Here is a 25,831-nt window from a genome sequence, read left to right as displayed (position 1 = left end):
GGTCTATCCACAGTTTGATTCAAGCTAGTTGTGACCAAATGATACTTTTGATTGTGACTGTACAAGGAAGAAAACCTGAAACTCTATTTAAATTCATGGTGAAAATGTCAGTGGACTACTGCTGGTTTTACAGACTATATCAATTTACATTTTTATTTTACTGTAGCATTGAGATAGATTAGATGGGCACACCTGTGAAGATTTAAATCTCCCGCATTGACTTGTGTGGGTATTGGCTGCCCCAATTACTTGATCATATTGGAAACCATGATGGCTCATTTTAGTCTCTCAAACTGTCACATTGTGATTGCACATGTTATTGAAATGCAGATTGTGCATATTGTAGATGGTGGCACTGTATCTACAGCATTGCCTTTGTTGGTGTTTGTGTGCTTTTGATTGTATGAAGTGCATTCTGTTTCATTATTCCTTTACTTCTTATGTCAGTGCTAAGAGTTGGAATGTCTTTCTTAAATTTTGTTGGTGAAATAGTTATCTCAAACAATACATCTTACATTTGTTTGTATATATTATAGATCAAATTGTAACTACGATATTTTCTCTAGGGAACCTCAAACAATCACTGCATCCAGACTGTGGACTTGGTACCCATCTCAAGCTCAAAGATACATGTTTCCCTTCAGAGAAAGGTCCAGCACAATGTGCAACAGAAGACAATACAACATGAGCATTAAACTGTAACACTGTACCAGAAGTCATTTCACTTCAGCGGTATGGTCACCAGAGAAGTAACTCAGATGATGTGTTCTTAGTTGTAGCAGCATCTGTGTGTGTCATTTTGACAGCAAGCTTTGCTATAATGTGTGGCTTTGCAATTTGTAATTATTTAGTTCTATTTGTTAAAATCAGTGGTCTTTTTGAAGGAAATTTTACAGTGAAAAAGTACTGAAATGCTGTTTCTACTGTAGCTTTTCAGATATTCTGACAAATAACTGTGAAATTAGGAAGTCATATGTCTAATGATGAACTGTCCGAAGAATATTTTTAATTTCTCCCAAAACTGTTTCTTGTTGACTTTGACATATAAATTCCTAGAAAAATTAGTACAAGCTTCCTATATTTTAGAAACTAATTTATTTTATAGCATTTACAGTTTGGAGTGAGTAGCGTTTTCATTATTGCATTAAGAGATTTTGATATATATAATTTTATTGTATTTTTTCTGAATTCTCTTTTGATGTCACATTTGATCATTTCTATCTTTTTCATAATTTGTAAATGATGAGAATTGTATGTAGCTCATGTTTCACATTCCCTACGTATCTTTGTCCAATCATAAAGAAGTACAAACTGATTATCAGTGGAGTACATCTGATAATATGGATTTTTACCACTGTTCTCATCACACTCATTCAGTTCAGTTCTTGGGAACATTATATGGAAATATTGTTGCTTCCTGATGAAGCTGCAATGTTTTTACATCAATAACAAACTTTCTTTCACAGTAAATTTTATACACCAGAATACATGTCCTGTATATTTCTTTTAAAAGAAATGTTGCAGTGTAATGGACAACAGTGAGCAATACATTTGTTTCCTTACAGTATTATGCATATCATAATACCTCAAGTGGTCTCACTTTTGACTGAAGAAGTTCTACGAGTCTGAAATAAATTGAATGTTTAGCATATCTTTAATAATAGTTTGTATAATAATTTACAAGTTTTAAAATGAAATTGTTTTGATATATTACTGTATACATGTATGATATATAAATAAAAAATAAACTGAAACAAGGTTTATGCCATACATGACCCAAAAAAAGTAACTTGGGATACATTTTGCAAAAGTTTCTGGTCAACATTGTTTTTAATTTTCACATATTCTGTGTGAAACATTCTTGACACACTTTTCACGTGAAAAGTAAAGCAAAGAACTATAAATTACACAGCTTTCTTTCATTATTAATATCAGAAGAGTGGATGGAAAAAATATTAATTAACAAAATACTTTCAACTGCTGTTAAAAGCATTAATAAATTCTAATTGTGATAACAGCATAAAAAAATAATGTTACACACTCACAGAAGAGTAAAACATATTGCACTGAATGTACAAGCAAACTGTAGCAACTAATAGACAGTTTGTTGTTCTCCTCATGCAAGTGGGAACCGTTTTGCAAACAGCACAATTTGAGCCTATCTCTAAAGCTCTTAGCCTCAGCAGCAGTGTACCATGAGACCATTGTTAAACTTGAGGTAGCTTCAGTTTAGAGGTACAGATTTGGCACATGTGTTCACTTCCAGGGCTTCCTCATATTTCTTCCAGAACTTTGGTGTAAAATACAGAAACTAACTATTAAAGGTAACATAGGTGTTTAGGAGTTTGCTGTTAGATTTCAGTATCAACAATGTAACTTTAGGACTAATTGCAGTTTCCTGTTGTGAATAGCTTTCAAGCCAGTGTTGTGAAATTCTGTAACTTTACAGGGTGTTCTGAAACTATTTGTTCAGATTAATACAGGAGGTAGAGAACATCAAAACAAATATACTTCAGCAAGGAACATATAATCTCAGAAATCAACTTGTAATGTTAGAGAACATTTTGTTAGCAGTGCTGATGTAAGCTGTTGTGTTGGTCTCACTGACTGGCAATGTGTACTGACATTTGAAACTGTTCTGTATATGAATGGTTGGCCCTGAGGTCTGCTTGGAAACAAACCAATTCATTCCCAATAATCACCAGCTTGTGACAACAATGATGACTTCATTGTAAACACACCGATTCAGTCACAATCATTACTTCCTTGTGACAACAACAGTGAATATGGACCAGTTTACGTATGCTGAAGCTGACATGCATTTGGTATACAGGTCTGTGAAATGAAGTGTACGAGCTGCAGTGAGAGAATATCAACAGCAATTTCCCAAATGATAGGATCCACATCACCAAACATTCTGACATCTCCATCACCTGCTATATGAAACAGGCACTTTCTGTGCAAGTATGCATGATACAGATCGGAATCAAGCAATGCAAACTCCTGGAATGGAAGACAATATTCTGTGACATGCTGTAGGCACTCCATCTACAAGCGCACAATATACTGCACACATCCTTGACATCAGAAGTAGCCTTGGGTGGAATGCCTTACATGATCAACAGTTCCATCTTTTCCATTTTCAGCAAATGGCAACACAAGCATTTGAACATTTTCCCCAATGCATGCAGTTCGTACAATGGTTTTCACAACAGACTGCCCTACAAAACTTATTTCTGGCTGAGGTCCTGTACACTGATGAGGCTTTGTTTACTTGTCAAGGCTGTTTCAGTATCCACACTTCACATATTTGGGCACATGTGAAGCCATGAGGTACTCTACCTTGTGCACATCAACAGGGATTTGTGGGCAGGCATTCTTGATGAGGGGTTGACTGGTTGATTGGACTATACATTCTTCCAACTTGCCTCAAGATATCATATCTTTGTGGAAAATGTGTTGCAATAACTGCTGGAGGATGTACTTCTGAATGCTAAATAAAGGATGTACTTCCAGCACCATTGGGTGCCAGCCCATTTCAGCATTGCTGTGAGGAATCATCTGAGAGCAACCTTTAGAAATCGATGAACTGGCTGAGATGGCCCTGCCCATGCAGGTCACCCTGGTCACCTGACCTCATGTGCCCATATTTCTTCCTCTTGGGCATATGAAGCAGCTGGTGTGTGGAAGCATTGTAGAAACAGAAGCAGACCTGATTGCTAGAATTGACATCACTGCTGGTACCATTGTGGGCATGGCAGGAATCTTCAGACAGACATAACAGTAAATGTTTCGACAATACTGCACGCATCCAGGTCAATGGTAGCACCTTTGAGCAGTTCCTGTGAATGCCTTTGTTGTAATTAGCATGCTAAACTACCTTCTGCATAAATCAGAAATTCTCTTCAGGGATCATATGTTCCATAACTAAATATATTTTTTCAGTATTCTCTGCCTCCAGTATTAATTTGAATGAATAATTTCAGAACACATTGTATAGTGTGGCAGGTTTCTAGCAAGCCATGAGTAGCCTGCCCATGTCCACTTCTGTTGTATCTCTCAAGTGATACCAAACTGTGCTGGGAACATCCTCCATAAAATAATATGCCATAAATGCAAGTGTTATCATTGGGTTGATTTTGTAACCATCGTACCTTACTGTTATAAAATTATGGGGCAGTATTGCTGCCCTACACTTACCATCAGGAGGCAAAATATTTAGTACTACCAACAGACACATATAAAAGAAAAGATGACATACTCAAGGGGGTAAGTTAGGAAATGTTAAGGAGGAAGGGATGAAAGAAAGCCAAATGATGAAAAAGATGACTGAGAATACTTGCAGATAACACACAGATAGAGCAAAAGAATAATTCTGGAAGGTGGTTAACTGTCTAGCAAGTAGAGCGCTTTACTTTGGGCCTGGAGATCCTGAGTTCAGTCTCAGATAGAACTGAGGATTTTTCCTCATTCCATTCTCTCAACGACAGCTCCAGGTCCATTCAGCCTGCTATGAAATGAGTACCAGGATTCTTTCCTGAAGGTAAAAGGTGGGTGGGGTGATGGGATCCTCACCATTCCCTCCAATATTCAAGATGGTGTAAGAAGATCCTTGACAGCTCATAGTGCTATTGCCTGCTTTCAGCTGTGAAGTGCTAATGGCTGCAGATGAAAATGGTAACCATCTATGGAGCTGCAACAACACTGAGGTGTTGCCATAGTGACATTTACAAAACTGCATTACATTATTGAGATTATTAGTTGAAGTAGGACCATGAAGCTGCCGCACCCAGCTCACTGCAGCCTGTCAGGGATCAACTTACACTGATTCAACTATAGTGCTGTGGCGAGGAAAGGCTGCACTGTACCTACAGTCAGACCAGTAGCCTGTCATAGACTTGCGCTACAGGCGTTAATCTTCTTTTCTTGCATGAATGTTCCTTTTGATGCATTATTCTTAAACACATTTCTCTGTTGTCTTATCTTGTCCCTCTTTCTCTCTGATTTTTTCCCCATCTCCCTTTTTGTTTTCATCTTTGTTGTTAATTCCACTTTTCATTCTACTTCTACTTTCTCTTCTTCTTGATACATCTTTACTTCTCACTCTGTCCTGCCATCTTTGCTGTAAAGCTAGCACAGTAGGCATCAATATCAATATAATATCTTTGGCATCTTTCTCCCACTGATGCTACCCATTTAATCTGTTTCTCTCCTCTCCTTACTGCAGTGGGACCTCTCAACATTGGGTCAGAGTGAACTGCTCCAGTTTTCCATCCTGACCCAGCCAGTTCCTCTTTTCTTCCCTCCCCATTCCATAAAATTAATATGTTTTCCAGAAGTTGTAGAATTTTATTATGAAATGAAATTTAAAGAAGATGTACTGAACCACATGTCTAGAAAATGTTACGTGAATGCAGTTTATTGGAGATATGGCTAAAACAAGTGTTTCACAATATGCTGACCTGAAAAGCATGCCATGGACGCTGTAGGGTGGATTGGTGGTATGCCAGTCACTGTGTCAGTCTTCATTGTCCCAAAACTAAAAATGCCACAGATTGCAACAGGTACTGGAAGCCATTGAGCGATTGGCACAATGTGTTATTTTCAGGTGAGTCCCACTGCAGCAATGGCTGCATATGTGTTAGATGCTGCTCTGGGAGTCTCTATTATTGAGTAAAATGTCAGACGGACGTTGCATGCGATAGTTTTGGCAGCATTTGATACATGTGATCTCAATTCCCGAACAGCAGCTGCTACATTCTGGAAGATTAACAACTTTAGACACTGCCAATGCTTTAAGAAACTACACATTAGATATTCTATTCTTATAATGTCCAGTTATGTACCCAGCAAAGGGCAGGGGAAGTGCAGCTGCACTTCCCGTTAAAAAAAAAAACACCCTTTTTCATTTGGTATTAATCATTATGATGTATAATGACTGGTAGTAAGCGTCCTCAGAGCCATTTATCAGGAAATTTCAAAACTATTTTGTCATTTGCTTGCTATTTTCTTACAAAGGAAAATACAAGATGGCTCTAGGCTCTGGAAACTTTACAATGCTTTTTCTTCTGTTACAAGCCAGTATCAGAAAATACTTAAATGTCAGTATAGAAAGTATTAACATATAATTGGACATTACCAAGCTGGCAACAAAATAATATGTATAAGTCTCATACAAACTTGACTCTCAGGTTGGTATGAGGGCAGATAGGTCATAGGTACCATTCATAAAGTGTTAGCACTTGTATGAGTGCTGATTAATGAACATAGTTTTTCAGCAGTTTTGAGTTTTCATTTCTAAGAAACTGTGCTGTATTTTCCCAACTCCTCCCAATTCTATAAAATCAATATGTCTTCCAGAAACACCAAAAGTTTCTCTAGAAAATGTTCAGTGAAAGTTGTTTCACAGATATGCCCAGTGAAAGTGTTCTACGGTATGCTGGATTTTGGCAGAATAAATGCATGGATTCTTATGGAGCAGTTAGAGGGAACAACTGTGAACAGTTTCAATAATGAAGTAAAACATAAACACTTAAAAACATGTTCCAAAAAATATTTCCTCTAATCAGCAGCAGCTCAAATAATTAAGACAAACCAGTGAGTAAGAAATGTGGATGACAGGGCAGTGTATCAGAATCCAGAAACAAGTTCACTGACATATGTAACACTTATAAGAAACTTATAGATGAAAAATAATGAGTTATAACTATAAGAAAAGATTAATTTTACGTTCTATTATATTGTTACAGTTAAGTGAATCCAATCAAGAATAAAAATGGTCATTACAAATGAAAATAATGTCTGGATTTGATAAACAATTTTGTTGTTGTTAACAGTGTACTAAAATAGAAAAAAAGGGTAGCTCTGTGTCTGCAGTTTTCACCATATCATTCATACTAATCTTGAAGAATATTTGAGGCACTACTGAAGCATCAGGTGAACACATGTATTGTAACCTTTCTTTTTGTATGTTTCCTTATTACCATAGCAAGTTCTGTCAGAGTAATGGTTTGTTGCCTGATGTGCAGCTAAGGCTGTAGCCATGAAAAGAGTGTCTAAAACAGCATAATACTTGAGTACTTTTAATAATATTGTCTCATACACATAATCAAATATCTTAATAAAGCCAAATACAATTCCACCTATATAATTCTCATGTTTATCTCACACATGTTTGTTTAGGTAACTTAGTTATTCATCTTCTCTTTTGAGCACACATTATGGATGTCAAATTATGTCATTAATAAATATTTCTCTTAGAGAGTACCCTATCAAAGATATTTTAGATGTCTGGTAGCAGCAATGGATTGCTATACCTGGATAACAATGCAGTAAGAGGGAAAAAGCAAAAGACTTAGAAAAGTATTCCAAGGTAACATCCACCAAATGTTTAGAAGACTGCAATACACAAGGCAACATAACACTGTAGCTGGTTGAAGTAGTATGTTAGGAAGTGCTTGAGTGTTTAAAAGTCAAATCCTCTGTTGGTACAGTCAAACTACAAAGGCCGATGAAAAAAATGTTTAGTTAGTTACTTTCATGTTCCATGGATAATTTTGCACAATAAATCTTCATGATGTGGAACAAGTCTTATACTTTCATATTGCAAATTAATTTGTACATCTATTTGTACTCTAAACATAACCATATAATTATTTTTTCCCTTTTCCTTTTGGTTATGTTGTTGCCTGATCTCATTTTTTTTTGGGGGGGGGGGGGGCACTGAATCCATATTTGACATCATCTTGTTTGTATTTTCTACAGTTTTGCCACGCTGTGACTTTATTATTTATTTGTAGCAAAATATGTAATTGCAGTAAAAAGTAATTTACTTTTTTTAGTATGAACAAAGCTTATATTGAAATAAACATGAAAACATTTCTTTTATTACATAACAGTTATATGTTCATTGACTTATATTTCCCTAATTCCTGTAAAAGATTAATTTTGTATTGATTCAGTTCATAGAAAAACACTTCTGTATCTTTGATAGAATTTCAGTTGTCTGTTTTCTTGTAAGGCAAATGAACATACATTCGAGTCCTTCAGACCTGTTTTCTCTATTGATGGATTTAGTAAATGTAAGACTTGTTTGTTATTACCTTTAGCTGTATGCTAATTATTTCCATAATTTTGATAGATTTTGAGTTTGTATTCATTCTAGTAACCTATCCTATAACCATGAAACTTTGTGTGCTTGTAATTTGTGTTCTAGGCTTACTTTTTCACTGTGAAGCATAAGTTCAGTGCCCTGTGACTATGTGCCATCTGCATAGTCTTACCTGAATCATTACTTTTCTCAGTTTGCAATGTTCAGTCTTATTTGCTTTTAAATGAAGTCTGAAGGTTTATAACTGTACTGCAGTTTTACACAATTGTACATCACCCAGCTTATTGCTGTCCAACAGCATATTCTGCACCTCATAGCTACACAGACCTGGAAAGAACATACACACAAGAAAGGACCCAACACAAATTTCAGAGGCAGGAATAACAGCTGATTTACAAAAATCTCATCAGGGAAAAGATCAAGTTTCTTGGTCATATTACTTCATCTGCTGGAATCACATTTGAACCTGATAAGATCAGTGCTGTTAAAAATTTTCCATATCAAGACACTAAGAAGCAACTTAAGGCATTCTTGGGCTTATGCTCATTTTTTGTAGATTTTCACCTGATAAGTGTTTGGACAGTTCAAATTTGTTGTCTTTTCAAGAAAATGCACCATGGATCTGAATGAGTGACTGTGAGAACAACTATGATGCATTAAAAAAAGCCTTAATAAATTCTCATATTCTGCATCACCTTGTCATGAATATGGATTTCTGTCTAGTTGCTGCAACATCATTTTATCGATCATAATCTTGTCTATTCCTGATTCATGAGGAAGATGGGAAATGTGAAACACTAGTCATAACTTTTGCTGGTCAAACCTTATGTGAATGCAAATGCTCATACTCAGCTACTGAGCTAGAAACATTAACAGCTGTTTGCGAATTTAAAGATTTAGTTATTAATCTATGATGAAAATTATTGTCTATTGTGACCATCAGGTACTAAGTTTTCTCATGACATGCAAGGTGCTGCACTCCCACTGGTTTTTGTTTCTACAGTAGTGTAATTATGAGACTGTTTATGTATCTGGAAGGGACAATATTGTAGCTGGTGCATCATCAAGATTACTACAAGGTTTGTCAGAATTTACTGAGATAGTTGAACAAACAGTTGACAATCAGGTACTATTAATGCAAGATAGATACTATCACCAGTATTATGTATGTATATGCAAGCACATGGTTGAATTACAGGATGCACACAATCATTAATTCAACAGGATCCAGAACACAGACTGAACCAGTACTACATGATACATAGTGATGTTCTCTTCTGTAGGCAAATTCCGAATTCTGATGCTTCGTGTGTTAGCATTCCCAGAGCTTGTGAAGACACATTAATCTGGCATATGCCTAATGATTGGGAGGCATTAGAGAGCCTTCAAAAGTATACAGAAAATTAACTTGTACTGTTATTTTCTGAATATGAGGAAGCAAACTTAGCAACTGCTAAAAACTGTCTCATATGTCAGAAATCCAAACCCACTAATAAATCACATCACATTGACACTCATACCTTCAGGATGTCAGGCAACCAGTTTGGTACCAAACGTTGTAGTTGACAGAGTATCAACCAAAACTCCTATTTAGTTCATACTATGTGCTGTTGTCCGGCAGAATGGGTGTAAACATTAATTAAAAGTAACGCCAGAACTATCAGAGCACAGGATAAGCATATCTATAAATAATTGGTGCTTATGGCTACTGTGGTTGTGTTGGTAGTGCATTCAGTTGACATACAAAGGGCCCCTTTATCTTGGATGTTTAAATAATCCAAAAATCATGCAAACGCTCAGTTGTGAAGATCTACATCTACATGTAGATCTTCTACATGATTACTCTGCAATTCACATTTAAGTGCTTGGCAGAGGGTTCATCGAACCACAATCGTACTATCTCTCTTCCATTCCACTCCCGAACAGCGCGTGGGAAAAACGAACTCCTAAACCTTTCTGTTCGAGCTCTGATTTCTGTTATTTTATTTTGATGATCATTCCTACCTATGTAGGTTGGGCTCAACAAAATATTTTCGCATTCGGAAGAGAAAGTTGGTGACTGAAATTTCGTAAATAGATCTCGTCGTGACTCGGAGCACATTGGACAGAACTCTGGAAAAGCTGACTACTTTTATCATCCACAACTGGGTTATTGGTGATGTAAAAGTGCCGATAGAGGACATTTGTGGAATTCAGCTGGACCTCATTCTCTATGCTCTCTTTATAAGAATATGAAATCTCACAGAAATTGACAGACTGATAAATATAAATGGGGGAACATGGAAATTTAAACACAGAGTTAGATCAATAAACAGGGGTTTCGTCTCGTGTACCAGACAGCTGCAGACTTGCTCCATCTGCCATACTATAGGTCACATGAGAAACGAATGCCTACGAAAAAGATCAATATGGCTGCCCAGACAAGATATGTACTTTGGGAGAGGACAGAATCTCGCCACTGAATTTCCTCCTATTATGGATGCGGATGTATCACAGCTACAGAAGAACACCAGAAACAGCTGCCTAGATGGGGTGGAGACAACAGCTGCAGCCTCGTGGCCCTCTCCCTCAGCCAAGGTTGATCCAGTCCATGTAATGACACAGCCAGCAGGAAACGCAGACTGTTTGATGGCAGCTCGGACAAAGTGGAGCAGCAAGGTCAGCCGAAGACCGCGCGCACACCACAACAACAGGTGAAGGAGGAACTGGAGGAGGAATAGACCACAGAAAACATATAAACTGACATGACAATGCTCATGGCCAGAAGTTCTGTCCCAACCATGGAGAAGATGCATGAGAAATGGATAAATGAGAGGACCAAACACCTGAAAAAGGTGTTAAAACTGAACCAGAATGACAACATCACTACAAAGTCCTCTAACAGGAGAAGTGGTGAAAAACTGAAAAAGCAACAAAACACGGACGACAAACAGATACAGATGGTGAAAATGATAAACAGAATGGTGAAGAGTAACAAGAAAAGACACAGCTCCAATTTCTCACAGGCCAAAAGGGAAAACAGTGAGAAAAATGTCCACATGGACATAGACTGCAGTACTGATTGGTAAAACAAATGAGCAGGGATGGTGAATATAAACGAAATGAGCACACCACTAAAAATTTAGGCCCTCATGGAGTTTTTACACCAAAGAAGAATGGATTTAGCACTATTGCAAGAAGGGTTATGACCAAATAAACCCAATACCAGGATATGCGACAATCACAAACACAGATCCAGAATCACAATGAGATACAGCAGTAAGGGCACAAAATGGGATAAACTTTGGCAGAACTAAAATTTCGTCAAGCAGTCAAGAAATAGTGCTAAATATAGAAGAGACACCATTTATCAACATATACGCCCCATCTGCTACCGAAAACAAGTGAGCAAGGAGCACTTTCTATAATGAAGAAATAGCCGAACTGCTGATACACAACAAAAAAATGTCATCATTGGAGGAGATTTTAACTGTGGCTGCAGTTGATGATCGAACACTAGTACCAAACATATGCCTGGAGTTACAAGATCTAATCAGATGACTTAAGACAGAAGATTTGTGGTGACTTCTCCATCCACCACTATTGTTACAAAAATGGTAAAAGCTGACTGGATTAAATATACATGAGCATAACAGCAGCAGGAAATGTAGCGCATGTTGAAGTCTGTCCTGTTAAAAATTTTTGGACCATTTCAGCTACGAATGCAGCTTGCATCTCCAGAAAGAAAAGATCATGGGTACAAGAGGCACATGGAAACGAAATACAGAACACTGCAAATGCAGAACTGCGCAAGCAAATTGTAGAAATTTGGCAAGAGTATCTGGTGCAAAGCACACACCACAACAGTACAACAGATTGGTGAGTGGCGCGAGCGAAGCTGACAACACACAGCGTATTGATAAGATACAGTACGGGGAAATCTTTCTGGAGATGAACTACAGCCGAGTTCTGTCAGCAGTGCTTGAAAGACACACTTGACACGCCAGCAGATGACCAGCTATACCTGCTGTGAGTACAGAGGTTCAAGGCCAAACTCCTGCAAAAAAAAAAAAAAAAAAAAAAAACAAATGAGAGGTGTCCTTGCCAGCAGCAAAACATATGGCAAGGTGGAAGAAGGGCCACTCACCATGCACTACCTCAACAGGGAAAGGGAGAAAGTCACTGGCAAGTGCATAAGGGACCTGCAGGGCAAGGAGGGGAAGATGCTTATGATGAAAAAAGAAATTACAAAACATATCAAAGGCTTTTTCCAAAGAGTAGAGACAGACAATGCAGCAGCTGCTGAAATTCTGCACCAAACGAGGAGCATAATGAGAGACACAGACCTAGCAGTGCTGACAGATAATGTTGATGAGGACAACAACAAAGAAATGATGAAGACTAGCACCAGAGGAAGAGCATGGGATGCTGAAAGCCTCCCAATTGAGTTCTACCTACATACTGGCATGTACTAGGTATGCAGCTCATGGCGAATGAGATATTCAAAGGAGCAGAAATTCCACCGGGGCTTACTGAAGGGACAATAATCCTAATCCCTAAGAAGAAAGTCGCTCTCTGCATTGAGGAGTTTCATCCGATTATGCTCCTCAATGCCAACTATAAAATAATAGTGAAATGCATCGCAAATAACTTGAAGTCAGTGATGAGAAAAGTCATCAGTCCTTGGCAAACACGTGTGGTATCAGGGAGAAACGTATTTCATGCCACATGCACCTACAGGGACATAATAGCACAGGAAGTAACCACCAGAAGCACAGGTACCATAATCTAGGTGGACTTCCGTAATGCTTTTGACAGGATTGACCACAGCTATCTCATAGGAACACTACACAGACTCGGTATTGGGCAAAAATTCATCACAGTCATGCAGAAAATACTAAGTACAGTGAGATCGACAATAACAATTAATAGTTGGAGAATAAAACTGATAAAACTGGACAGATCCATGAGACAAGGCTACCCATTGTCAATGGCTCTCTTTACTGTTGCACTGGAACCACTGCTGCGGAAACACTTAAAACAACATCAGAGGATTCTCCATAGGAGACAAGGCAGTAGCATGTACAGCATACACTGATGACCTAGGGATCTTTATTGAAGATCAGGAAGACATTTGGCAAATAGAAACTATCATGAAAACATTCCAAAAAGTGTCAGGCGCCAAAACCAACAAAAGTAAAACAGTGCTAATGCCGATCAGAAACCAATGACTGAAACCAGACAGGCAATGGTATAGAACAGCAGAGAGCCATTAAGTTCTCATAATATTTAGACAGTCTTATCCACTCAAAATGGCCACATACAACTATACACCATAAGAGGTCTTCCAGACAACATAAGAACTGGAAACTGATGGTCCATCAGAAAATAGAGCTGATAAACATGATGACCCTGTCAAAAGCATGGTACCTGTTGCATATCCTAAGCATCCCAACTGGAATTGCATGAGCAATCATGAGTGCACCTTCTGTGGCACTGAAACATATTCAAAGTGGGGCAAGAAATGTGCTCACTGCCAATGGAAGAAGGGGGACTAGGTCTAGTGAATGTACCGGTAAAGACCAAATGTGTGGCACATCTACTGAAATGAACACTTGCCATCCAGGATGAAAACCCTGACAGCTTTACAGCCACTCTGAGTGTATGATAGAAGCCTGCATCAGAAGCAGTGCTCGTTGACATGAGGCACATCCCTTTCAGAATGTGACATGTCAGGTTTCACTACATGAACAAAAGCTTTGCACTGAACACTGTGATTAACGCTGGCCACAGAACAGCCAAGAGAATGTACTGGGCCCTCGGGGAAAGGCAGCGAAAAACAAAATGGAGAATAAATTACCACTGTAGAATTGGAACCAAATATGGAAAAACATCTCCCAAAACGTGTTGCTAAAAGTTGCCAAGGAGACATGGTACAAAATGATTAACAGAATGGCACCAACCACCCAAAAACTGATGGAGATAAAACTCGTTGCTATTGACAAGTGTGATGCATGTGCCTTGACAGACCCTCGAGCACCGTTTCACCTGTTGAAATGCTGCCAAAATATGGGCAGTATGCCAGCAAATGTTGGCTCACATCAACAGAACAGCACTGGGAAGTATCACAGTGGAAACAATCACTTCCCCAAAGACCAACCCATTTCCACGACTCGAAAAGCTGGCAGCTGTCTGGATCCTCACCATGATGTCACAAGCAATTGTACTGAGAAAGCAGACTGACCATCTGGCCTTCCTGATGGACTTCTGGGAGGAGAACAAGAGGGCCCAGCAGCACAGGTGCTACTGCAACAACTTCAAGAACCTCCTCCAGATTCCACTGCAGGCAGCAATCGGCAGAGTCCTCCGCAGCCTGTTACCATCAGCCATCCCACCACACTCACCACTAGAAGAAAGTGTGAAGCAAAAGTGAAAAAGTGCAATGGAAAAGAAAAAGTGTTTCTCATCTCATCCCAAATAGCCTACCTCCATCATGTATAGTAGTGTGAAGTGTTTTATCAGAGAAATTAGTGGTTACAAAGTGTTTCCTCTCTATAACATCTGTCATGTCCATAAATTCAAATCAGAGTCAAAAATGCTTTCAACATCACTGTGATTAATCATAAATGAATGATTCCACTCCACCTGGTGTGCGTCCATTGATATCTAATGTTTCTTCTTCTGTGATGTTTGATGCATTCCATTGATCAGTTATGTCCAGTACGAATGCTGCACACTTTCTCTCATCTTCAGTTATTTCTGTTATTGTACGTAAACACCAATTGTTATGCAACAGTTTGACAAGAACGTCAACATCTTTGACATCATTGGCAGAAAGGTCTTCAAGAAGATGGAAATGATGAAATACCACAGATGGAGAAAAGAGCAATGTTTTACTCAGAAAATGAGGAAATTGAAATGCTGAAAGGCTTAGCGTCAAAAAGTAGTCAAAACCAACCCAAACATTGCACATCACAAAATGTGTGCAATGAAAAATAGACTTCACACTAAATGCCCTGCACGGTGTATGTTATATGAATTGAAGCAGCACTGGGAAAGTGGAGAGCAAATGTCTGTGAAGGAGAAGTACAAGCATATTACAATGCATATGACGGAGAGCTTCAAACACCACTGCCCGGGAAGTCGATGTGTTCACCATGTAGACATCAAATTGTGGGTGAAAACAAAAGTGAGAGATATTTCCAAGATTTGATGCCGCGACAGTTAGGTCTTTCACTGGAAGTTCAGAAACAATATTGTAAGCTCTAAAGTCAAATTTTTGTTATAGTGAAAATGTACCACAACAGAAACAACATCCAGAAAATTGTAGAAGACTGGCAATAAGCCACTCGTGCACTCACGATGGCTTACACACATGCAATATCTACAATGCTGGCGAAAATGGATTCAACAAGGAGATATCTGGGTCCACACTCTTGCAACTAGAGGTTCTAAAAATATTTAGGGGTTGTATAGTCTGTTCATGTGACAACCCATATTTACATAGTCATTTCATTGTTTTCACAGATGGAGAACTTGTTCCAAAGCTGTTTGTTGTCCTTCAAGAGTCTTGTTCTTTGATTTCTTGGACATGTAACTCCGTGTTCCCAGCATCAAGTTAATCATCCACTCTCACTCCTCTGGCAAAGTGACCAAAGAACAGTTCAGAACATTTTTACAACAAGCAGTAGTAAAATAAATGAATGCAGAGAAACTTCTGCTAATACTATATTCTTATGGGTCTTACAAAGATGCTAACATTCTTCATTACCTGCACATACAGAATAACCTACCAGAAGACAAATACACAATTCACATAATTCTAGCAAAAACAATCTCCACTTGTCAACCTCTTGATTGTAATTTCTTCAGAAAGTACAAGCATATGCTTCATAAAATATCTGATGTTGCTCAAGATTCTTCAGAAGAGATTAGTCTGCAACAATGGAATAATCTTCTTAAGCTGCAGTCCCTCACGCACAATCAATTGTGTTCTCCACATTTCCATAATTCTCATCATCGTGGGTGGATAATGGCTAAACTCGTTGATGAACCCAGACCATTTGAAACTTTGACAAAGTTCTGTTTCAGATACAAGCTTTCATTCTGCAACCTACAGGGTGGATGCACAAATGTTGGACTCATCAAACATGCTTGGTGCATGAAAGTAATTTTCTTCACACATTTCTTCATATGCGAACATTATTGTGAAACCTTTGCTCTAATCTTACTATTTTGTTTATTGTTACTACTATTAGTTTTGTTATGTGTATTATTATTGTTATTTATTATTATTAGTATTATTATTATTACTACTACTACTACTACTACTATTACTTCCACATGTATGATGCAATTGTTTATTTTTTATTTTTTCTACTATTAGTTTTATTATGTGTATTATTGTTGTTGTTATTATTATTATTATTATTGCTATTATTATTACTACTACTACTATTACTTCCACATGTATGATGCAATTGTTTATTTTTCTGTTCTGATTGTATATTCTGTGAAACTACAAATGTATGCTATAGATTTACTACTTTCAAATAAACAAAACAGTAAAGACTGCCAAGAGGACATTGCTGTGCACTCTGAACAGCCATTTTACATGTCATAATCAACCAATCATTTGATGAGGGATGTTTCCCAGATCGATTAAAATATGCAGAAGTTTGGCCCATACACAAAAAAGGCAAACAAGATGAATTGGGCAACTATAGGCCAATCTCACTGTTACCAATTTTCTCAAAAATATTTGAAAGAGCTGCATGTGATCAGATTGAAAATCACAATTCATCTAACAGCATTATCTTAGGCAATCAATATGGTTTCAGAAAAGGCCGCAGGACAATCCATGCAATAAATGAATTAGTCACAAAAGTCAGCAGATGTCTTGATGATAGAATGTGTGTGTCAGGCATCTTTTGTGACCTGTCCAAAGCCTTCGACACAGTAAATCATGACCTGCTTCTCCAAAAATTGGCACGCTATGGTTTTCAAGGCAAATCTCTTAGCTGGATGTCATCATACTTGGCAAACAGAAAACAAAGAGTACTTATTAACATCAACGGCAAGAAATTTCTCTCTGGCTGGAAAAACACTCAATTAGGTGTTCCACAAGGCTCAATATTAGGGCCACTGCTTTTTCTATATTATATTAATGATATGCCATGTCAGGTCCAGTCTGATACTATCCTCTATGCAGATGACTCAACAGCTGTAGTCTGTTGTAAAAATGAGGTAGACCTAATTCGTCATATTGAACAAACACTTGGGGAAGTGGAGGCATGGGTCAAAAACAATAACTTGACATTAAATTTTACGAAAACAGAAATTGTTCATTTTACCACAAAACAATCTGCACAGTCTATAAGTGAAATAAGGTATATGGACAAAAAATTAGAGACTGCAGACTGTGTCAAATTCCTTGGCGTGTTAGTCAATAAAAACCTGTTATGGAGTCGCCATGTGGATAACATACTGGGTCGACTGAATAGCCTTGTATATATTATGAATATCTTGTATAGTATTACTGATTTAGCTGTAAGAAAAACTGTATATAATGCATATTTTGTTTCAGTCATTAGGTATAGTATAATTTTCTGGGGGTCTGAAAAAACAAATTTACTTAGAGCTTTTAGACTACAAAAAAGAATCATCCGAGCAATGGTGGGAGCAAAACCAAAGCAACACTGCAAACCTTTATTTGTAAAACTGGATCTAATGAGCATTCCAAGCATATACATCTATGAAACTCTCACTTTCACGAAAAGAAACCCACAACTTTTTGAGGGCAACTTCTTCTTGCATCAATATGATACAAGACATAAAACGAGCTACATGTTACCTACCCACCGTTTAAAATCATATGAAAAAACCCCATACTATATGGGCATGAAATTTGTAAATAAAATATGGAAAGATATGGATGACCCAAATATAAAAGGCACCAAAAGAGACCTGGAAAAATATCTGAAAGATAAATGTTACTATAGTGTAGAAGATTTCATGAATGGTAACAATGCATTATAATTGTAATTAAAATACCTCTTTGAAGATGTTACACCATGTATATTATTAGTTTATTGTCTATTTTTAGTATTGTTATATATAGTGTAAAAACTGACAAGTCACCTATGTCACAATCTTTGATTGTATAAGGCATGTTATGTGATAATAAAAATTGAATTGAATTGAATTGAAACATGTTGCCCCATATAGTACATTCACCTGTAATACAGTAAAAAAAATTGGGATTTGAACCCGGGACCTTGGTGTCCCAACCCTCTACCAAATCAACTGTGGAAGCTGTATCAGTTGTTCATAGATACACTTTTCCTGTGCTCTGGTAGTTATGGTGTTACTTTTAACTAACAATTATACTCGGCCGGCCGGGGTGGCTGAGCGGTTCTAGGCGCTACAGTCTGGAACTGCGCGACCGCTACGGTCGCGGGTTCGAATCCTGCCTCGGGCATGGGTGTGTGTGATGTCCTTAGGTTAGTTAGGTTTAAGTAGTTCTAAGTTCTAGGGGACTGATGACCTCAGAAGCTAAGTCCCATAGTACTCAGGGCCATTTGAACCATTTGAATTATACTCGTTCTGCTGGACGACATCATGTACTGTGAACCAAATCGGAGTTTTGGTTGATACTCTATCATCATACAATGTTTGGTACAGATCTGAATGTCTAACATCTAGAGGTTTGGGTGTAAGTTGCATCCTATTATACCAACACAACCACTTCCGATAGTCTGCGTGGACATTACTGGCACTCTCCCCTGAGCTAGCGTTGGAGTCAAATATGTTATTGCCTCTTACAACATGTTCACTAAGTATATTAAGTCAACAGCAGCAGCTCCAATTGTCCCATTGTGCAGTTGTCAAACCTGCTGCACTTCCGTCTGACAACACATCTAACTTTACTTGTCACACCTCAAGAATGAGAGACATGAGAGAATTGTATTAAACAGAAACTAATCTCATTCTTTCACCCAGGAGGAATTCCTAGTGAATGTGTCTTTAGACAGTTCAATAGGTTCATTCATACATAGTTCATTCATACATATGTACACAATCACCACACAAAATGGGTCGAATATTTGGAACTCTTTGAACATATAGTAAACAATTTTCCTTTGTATATCACACAGTTCACAGCTGATCTGTTTAGAAAATCCAGGGAAAAGTGTGAATGGATAAATCTACTGCCCAGACTATGCAGAGAAGAATGTTCCTGGGAAGAAAAGGAAAGGAAACACTTAATTGCAATCACACAACAGGATGCTCATATAAGTTACATTATGACAGGAAATTATGTCAATTACAGACTTATCATGTGGGACACTATTTTTTTTAGAATACACCCCAAATCATTACTACTGCAGAAGAGGAATTGCAAGTGGCAACTTCTGTACAAGTTGTTTCAAACCTTTGGATCAAACGGAAACAGGTGATAGTGAGTCCACAACCAATTATATTGAGATAAGGAACCAATGTTTGTAAATGTGTATTTATTGTGTTACAGACATATCCAATGAAGCTCATAGTTTGTTCAAAGTGATAACTGCCAGCCTCAAAGCATGCATGACAACAATGCATGAAGTTCTACCACATTCTTTTGAAGATCACTGGTATCTGTTGTGCTAGGAGACAGATAGGTTGGACCTGAGCAAGCAGATCTTCCTTCCTTTTACAGGAATTTCATACACCAGTGTCTTGGTGTAACCCCAGAGGAATAAGTCCAGACATGTAGGATCTGGTGATGATACTAGCCATGGTACAGGACCTTCCCTTCCAACCCAGCAATGAGGGTACATGTTGTTCAAGTGCTTGCGCACATTAACATCAAAATGCACTAGTGCACCATTCTGTTGAAACCACAGCCTTTCACAGACAATAAGGGACACAGTCTCCAAGAACTGTGGCAACACATCTTGTAAGAGCACCAAGTAATGAAGGCCAATCAAATGGGGGGGGGGGGGGTAGCAAGTAAGATCTTATTAATTGTTCTTGGTCAATGCCTCCCTATACGTTATCAGAGAATTGTTGCCGCTAGCCACCAGTGTGGGTAGTGTGGGGATTGCCCTCACTCCAGACATAGATTTTGAAAGTATCATCATGGATGATTGAGGCCTCATCTGCGAACAATACAGACTGTACAAAGTTTGGCATACAGAAGCGAATGCAGGGCTCAAAATCTGTTGGCTCCAGTGCTTGCATACATTCCTTACGATAGGGTTGTAATACCTGTTCCACCAGTACTTTTCACACTGTATTCTTTGAAGTGTGCATTTCAAAGACAAGTTGATAGATGCTGAGTGGTCAGCCACACGAGTCTTCCAACGCCATCTGCTCAAAGTCTGGTGATCAGATATGTCTTTGGTGGGAACCTTGGCTTGTTCTCTGCAGTCTGAATAACCCTGTCTCTTGTAAGTTGGAATCTATGGAGATAAACTTCTACCAGTTAGGACAACATCTGTTTGGTAGGCATTCTCTGTACATTTGTGTTACCTCACTACATCCTGTCACACTGCACATTAAATGCATGTCTGACAATTCTCATGACTTCCACCTTTGACTACGCATCACACACAGTACACCGTAACACACCCCACCATGGACACTTAACAAGGTGTCTGAAGCAATGGACAACTGACACCAGGGATAGTGGTGTGCGTGTGGCACTGGTTAATGCACTGGTGTGAAGCATGTGGTCATAACATGACACATGCACCATGAACTAAGTTGTGTACAGTTTGTCTGTTTGGTGATCAGGGGTGTACACTGTTTGCCACATACTGCCTGTTCTAGTGTACAACGGACACTTGGGATCTTCGTGACAGCGCAGCAGAACTGCATGCGCCATTGTAACGCATGCATTGAGACTGGCGGTTATTGCTATTATCAACTACCATGAGCTATGTTGTTGTTATACAATGTACACTGCATATGTCCATAACACAATAAATATGCATTTCTGACCATTGGTTCCCTGTCTCAATATAATCGGTTGTCAATCACTTATCACCTGTTTCAATCTGAACCAAAATGTTTGAGACACCCTGTGTACTGGACCATACAGGACTGCACAAATGCCACAGCCAGGGAACTATCTTATAGCTTATCCTAAAAGTACAATTTCAAGGGGTTATATTCCCATTAAGATATAAAGAAATATTTTCATAAGTAACAAGTCTTTTTCTTGTGAAAATGTATGTGAGTATGACTATGAAGGTAGTTTGTAAACAGTTCAGTTATGATATTAACAGGAATTTTTCCCCAGAAGGGAGGACACTATTATATGAATGAAAGTAATCCTTAAGTACTTAGGGCTAAAAGAGGCCTGAAGCAACATTTATTTATTTAGTCAAACATAACCCAAGTATGCTAATCTCATACTAGTGGAGAAACATTTTACCGGACATAAAGATGCCAATCTTATGAAAATATTTACTGATTTGTATGTAAACTTATAAACAGCAGAGATAAGAGTAGAATAGTTACATGTATGATCACTACTTAAAACTATTGGTTTATGTTCCTAACATTATCAGCACCACACATGTCAAAGCTTTATACATATTAGGATAAGAGATTAAGCAAACTTGGAATGAGTACAGTTCTTTGATTTCTTGGCAGTGTACAACTTCTGCTCAGCTTTGAGCATTTTTTTCACTACATTTCTGTCATTTTTCATATTTGTCCTACGTCCAGTCTATACAGAGATTGAGGTTTAACCTGGAATAGACCGTGTTGTCCTGTCCTTAGCAAACATGACACTTTTCTAAAGTAGGATTTGGCCAGGGTAAGAATTTAATGAATGATTGTAAATATAAAAATCAGGGGAAAGAAAACAATCTTGTTTGAAGATATGTATCTAATAAATTTGTAAATGTGTTAGTCTAGAAATCTTAGAATACAAAATCTCTGGACCCATGTGGGAGAATATACTAGACAATGAACTATGAAAAGTTTACTGGTAAACTGTATTGTATTAGAATGCAGTTTCAAAGAGTTATTATGATAGTGAATGTGATAAGTGAAGGAGGTGTAATGGACACATGTTGTATGAAATTCTACAATATGGGTCCAGTAGTACAATATTCAGAGATGACATTATGGATGAAGAATTGTGGTGTTGAGAATGTGGATTGTGGCTGCACTACACTTACCTCATAATGTGCTCAGCAATGTGTGATTTACTCCTGGTGTCATGTAAAAGTGATGTGGAACATTTCAATCAAGTCACGAACACTCTCTACAGGATTCTGCACTGCTGTCACCGCTCAGACAGCTATGTTCTGGCAAGTGGAGTGAGCTAACTACCCCAGCTGTGACATCAGATCTGATTGTTGGAGCTTTTACTTAGTGCACTTTCATTATTGATTCAAATTTTGAATTGAACTGTTTAAGAAATGTAGCAAGGACACTCAAATTGTGCAAACTAATTTCTTAATAAAATTCAAATGTAACATGAATGAGATACTTTGTAACCCATGGGACAGAATGAAATGAAAACAGAAAATCAAGCTCAGATTGTAATAAATTTATGAATGTCATACACTTAAATATGGATCCATCATGTATATAATAAATGTACATGTAAATGTATTTTCACTTCTGTTTGTGTAAAAGTTATCTGTTCTTTGCTGTAAGTTGCTCAGATCATGCCTTATGTGGTAGTAATTGTGTAGCATGCCTGTTTCAAGCATGTCAAATTGATGAGTGGACTTGAGATTCATAGTTCCAATCAAACAATGGAAATTCCAGGTAGAAATATCAACAGTGTAGGAAAAACTGGATTGCTACTTACTGTAAAGAAGATATGTTAAGCTGCAGACAGGCACAATTAAAAGACACTAACATAAAGCTTTCGGCCACAGCCTTCATCAGTAACACACACACACACACACACACACACACACACACACACACACACACCCCCCTCATGCACACACGACTACTGACTCCAGCAGCTCAGGCTGGAATGCAACATCATGTGGGATGCAAGCAGCAATCTGGAGGGACCAGAGAAGGGGAAGAGATAGTAGTGTATGAGTGGGGAGAGAGACAAATGCTGTCTGGTGGAGTGTGCAGGGGCTATGCTGCTAACATGGGCAGGAAGGTGGGGAAAAAAAGGAGCAAAAAAGGAGAGGAGTGGGGACCATTGACAAAGGGCTGCAAATAAACAGCATGGGAGATGAGAATGGGGAGGAGATGATAGGATGGAGAGGGTGAAAACTGTTGGGTGTAGGATGTGGGGATAGTTTGTTACTGTAGGTTGAGGCTAGCATAATTATGATAGTGGAGAATGTGTTGCAAGGATAACTCCCATCTGCACAGTTAAAAAAAGCTGGTGCTGGAGGGAAGGATCCAGATGGCTCAGGAGGTGAAGCAGCCATTGAAATCAAGTGTGTTATGTGCAGCTGTATTTTGTGCCACAGGGTGGTCTACTTTGGTCTTGGCCACAGTTCAGTGGTGGCTGTTCATCCTGGTAGACAGGTGTTTGATAGTCATACCAATATAAAAAACTGGGCAATGACTGCAGCAGAGCTGATAAATGACATGACTGGTTTCACAGTTGTCTGGCCCCAGATGGGGTATGATAAATCTGTGACAGTACTGGAATAGGATGAACTGTGTGGGTGGGTTGGGCAGGCTTTTGCACCTGGGTCTTCCACAGGGATATGATCCTTGTTGCAAGGGGTTGGGATTGGGGGTGTCATAGGGATGGACTAGTATGTTGTAAAGGTTGATTGGGTGATGGAGCATCACTTTAGGGGGGGTGGGAAGTATCTCAGGCAGGAAGTCCCTCATTTCAGGGCATGATGACAGGTACTCAAAAGATCTGGGGAAGGATGTGGTTCAGTTGTTCCAGTCCAGGGTGGTACTGGTTGTTGAATATGACACTCCTTTGTGACTAGTTCTTGGGGATGGTGGGAGGATTGGGGGTGCAATGGGAAATGGTACAGTAGATTTGTTTGCAGACTAGGTCTGGGGCCTAGTGGCTGTCTGTGAAGGCCTTGGTGAGACCATCAGCATTACTGAACAGGTTAGCTTTAGTCACTGCAGATAAGCTGTCCCCAGATGGGCAAGCTATATGAGAGGGAATTTTTGGTGTGAAAGGGATGACAGTTGTCAGAATGCAGGAACTGTTTGTGCTTAGTGTGTTTGATGTATATGGAGGGGCAGACGAAGCCATCAGAGAGTAGGAGGTCAACACCTAGGAAGGTGGCATGCTGGGTTGAGGAGGACCACATGAAGCAGATGGGAGAAAAGGTGTTGAGGTTGTGAAGGAATAAAGAGAGGATGTTTAGCCATGTTTCCAAATCATGAAGATAACATCAATGAACCTGAACGAGATTGGAGGTTTAGTGTGTTGGGAGGCTACAAAGGTCTCTAGATGGCCCATGAAAAGGTTGGAATAGCAGGGTGACATGTGGGTACCCATGGCTGTGCCAGTGATTTGTTTATATACCTTCCCTTCAAATGAGAAGTAGTTGTGGGTTAGGATAAAGTTAGGAAGGTGTATGAGGAATGAGGTAGTGGGTTTGGAGTCTGAAGGACATTGGGGAAGGTGGTGGTAAGACCATGGCTATGAAGGATCTTGGCATACAGGAAGGTGGTGTCAACAGTGATGAGTAGTGATCCAGTAGGTAAAGGGGTGGGAATGGTGGAGAGTCAGTGAAGGAATTGGTTGGTGTCTTTGATGTGAGAGGCTAGATTATGGGCAATTGGTTGGAGATGTTGGTCAATGAGTCTGAAATTCTTATGGTGGGGCACAATAACCAGCCACAATGGGATGTCCAGGATTCTTAGATTTGTGGATTTTGGGGAATATATAGAAGGTGGTTGTGCAAGGTGTCATAGGGTTGAGGAGGGAAATGGATTTAGGGAAGATTTTGTGGAAAGGACCTAAGGCTTTGAGAAGGGATTGGAGTTTGTGTTGGGCTTCTGGAATGGGATCACTCTGGCAGTGTTTATATGTGAAGGAGTCAGATAATTGGTGGAGGCCTTCTGCCAGGTAGTCATTGCAGTTCATAACAACAGTGGTACAACCTTTGTCTGCACATAGCATGATTAAGCCAGGATTTGTTTTGAGTTTGCGTATGGCTGTTCTTTATTCTACTGCAAGGTTGGTGTTCTGACGAAGGGATCTTGGGTAGGATGGTGAGGCAAGATGGAGGTAAGGAATTCCTGGAAGGTGATCAGTAGGTGGTTAAGTGGGAAGGGGACAAGGATCATGATTGGATGGTGGTATGAAATGGAAGAGGCAGGTTTCAGTTTTGGAATGTGGTTTGTTTGGAGGGATTGGCGGCAAAGGCATTGGGAGAACGAGAATAAGTTTTTGACAAATCCAACATGGTTAAATTAGGGTGTAGGGCTGAAGTTGAGGCCTTTCGATAGAATTGAAACTTTTGTAGAGCTGAGGGTCTTGGTGGAAAGGTTAACAACAGTGTTATGGTAATGTTTTGGCTCTGGATTTGGTGGAGAATTTGTAGGGAGTTTTGGCAGTGTGGCATGTTGAAAAGGTCAGCTAGGCAGGGTTTAGCTGCTAAGAGGAGTGGGTGAAGAGGAACACTGTGGGTATGATAGGGATGCCTCAAAGTAGCAATAGGAATCAGTGGGTTGGATAACATGGAGGTGGTGTCCGAAATGCTCCTCCAGATGTTGGAGGGAAAGGAATTCAACTTCAGAGATGGAGTAGGGATTGCTGAGTAGTAGTATTTTCTGTAA

At 38.9% G+C, this 25,831-nt stretch overlaps 1 protein-coding gene across 2 annotated transcripts in view; it reads left to right on the top strand.

Moving 5' to 3' along the window:
• The window catches only part of LOC124802746 (mitogen-activated protein kinase 15-like), a 202,165-nt gene extending 200,519 nt beyond the window's left edge, over positions 1 to 1,646 (top strand). For both annotated transcript variants that reach the window (XM_047263729.1, XM_047263730.1), the window contains one exon: positions 567 to 1,646. In XM_047263729.1, the coding sequence (XP_047119685.1) occupies positions 567 to 695 (129 nt within the window). In that variant the 3' untranslated portion in view covers positions 696 to 1,646. The remainder of the gene's footprint in view (positions 1 to 566) is intronic.
• The last annotated feature ends 24,185 nt before the right edge of the window (positions 1,647 to 25,831 follow it).

Source organism: Schistocerca piceifrons, chromosome 6 (genome assembly GCF_021461385.2).
Source record: "Schistocerca piceifrons isolate TAMUIC-IGC-003096 chromosome 6, iqSchPice1.1, whole genome shotgun sequence".
NCBI classification, from domain to species: Eukaryota; Metazoa; Arthropoda; class Insecta; order Orthoptera; family Acrididae; genus Schistocerca; species Schistocerca piceifrons.
The sequence above is the reverse complement of the archived record's forward strand: the minus strand, read 5'-3'. Positions and strand labels throughout refer to the sequence as shown.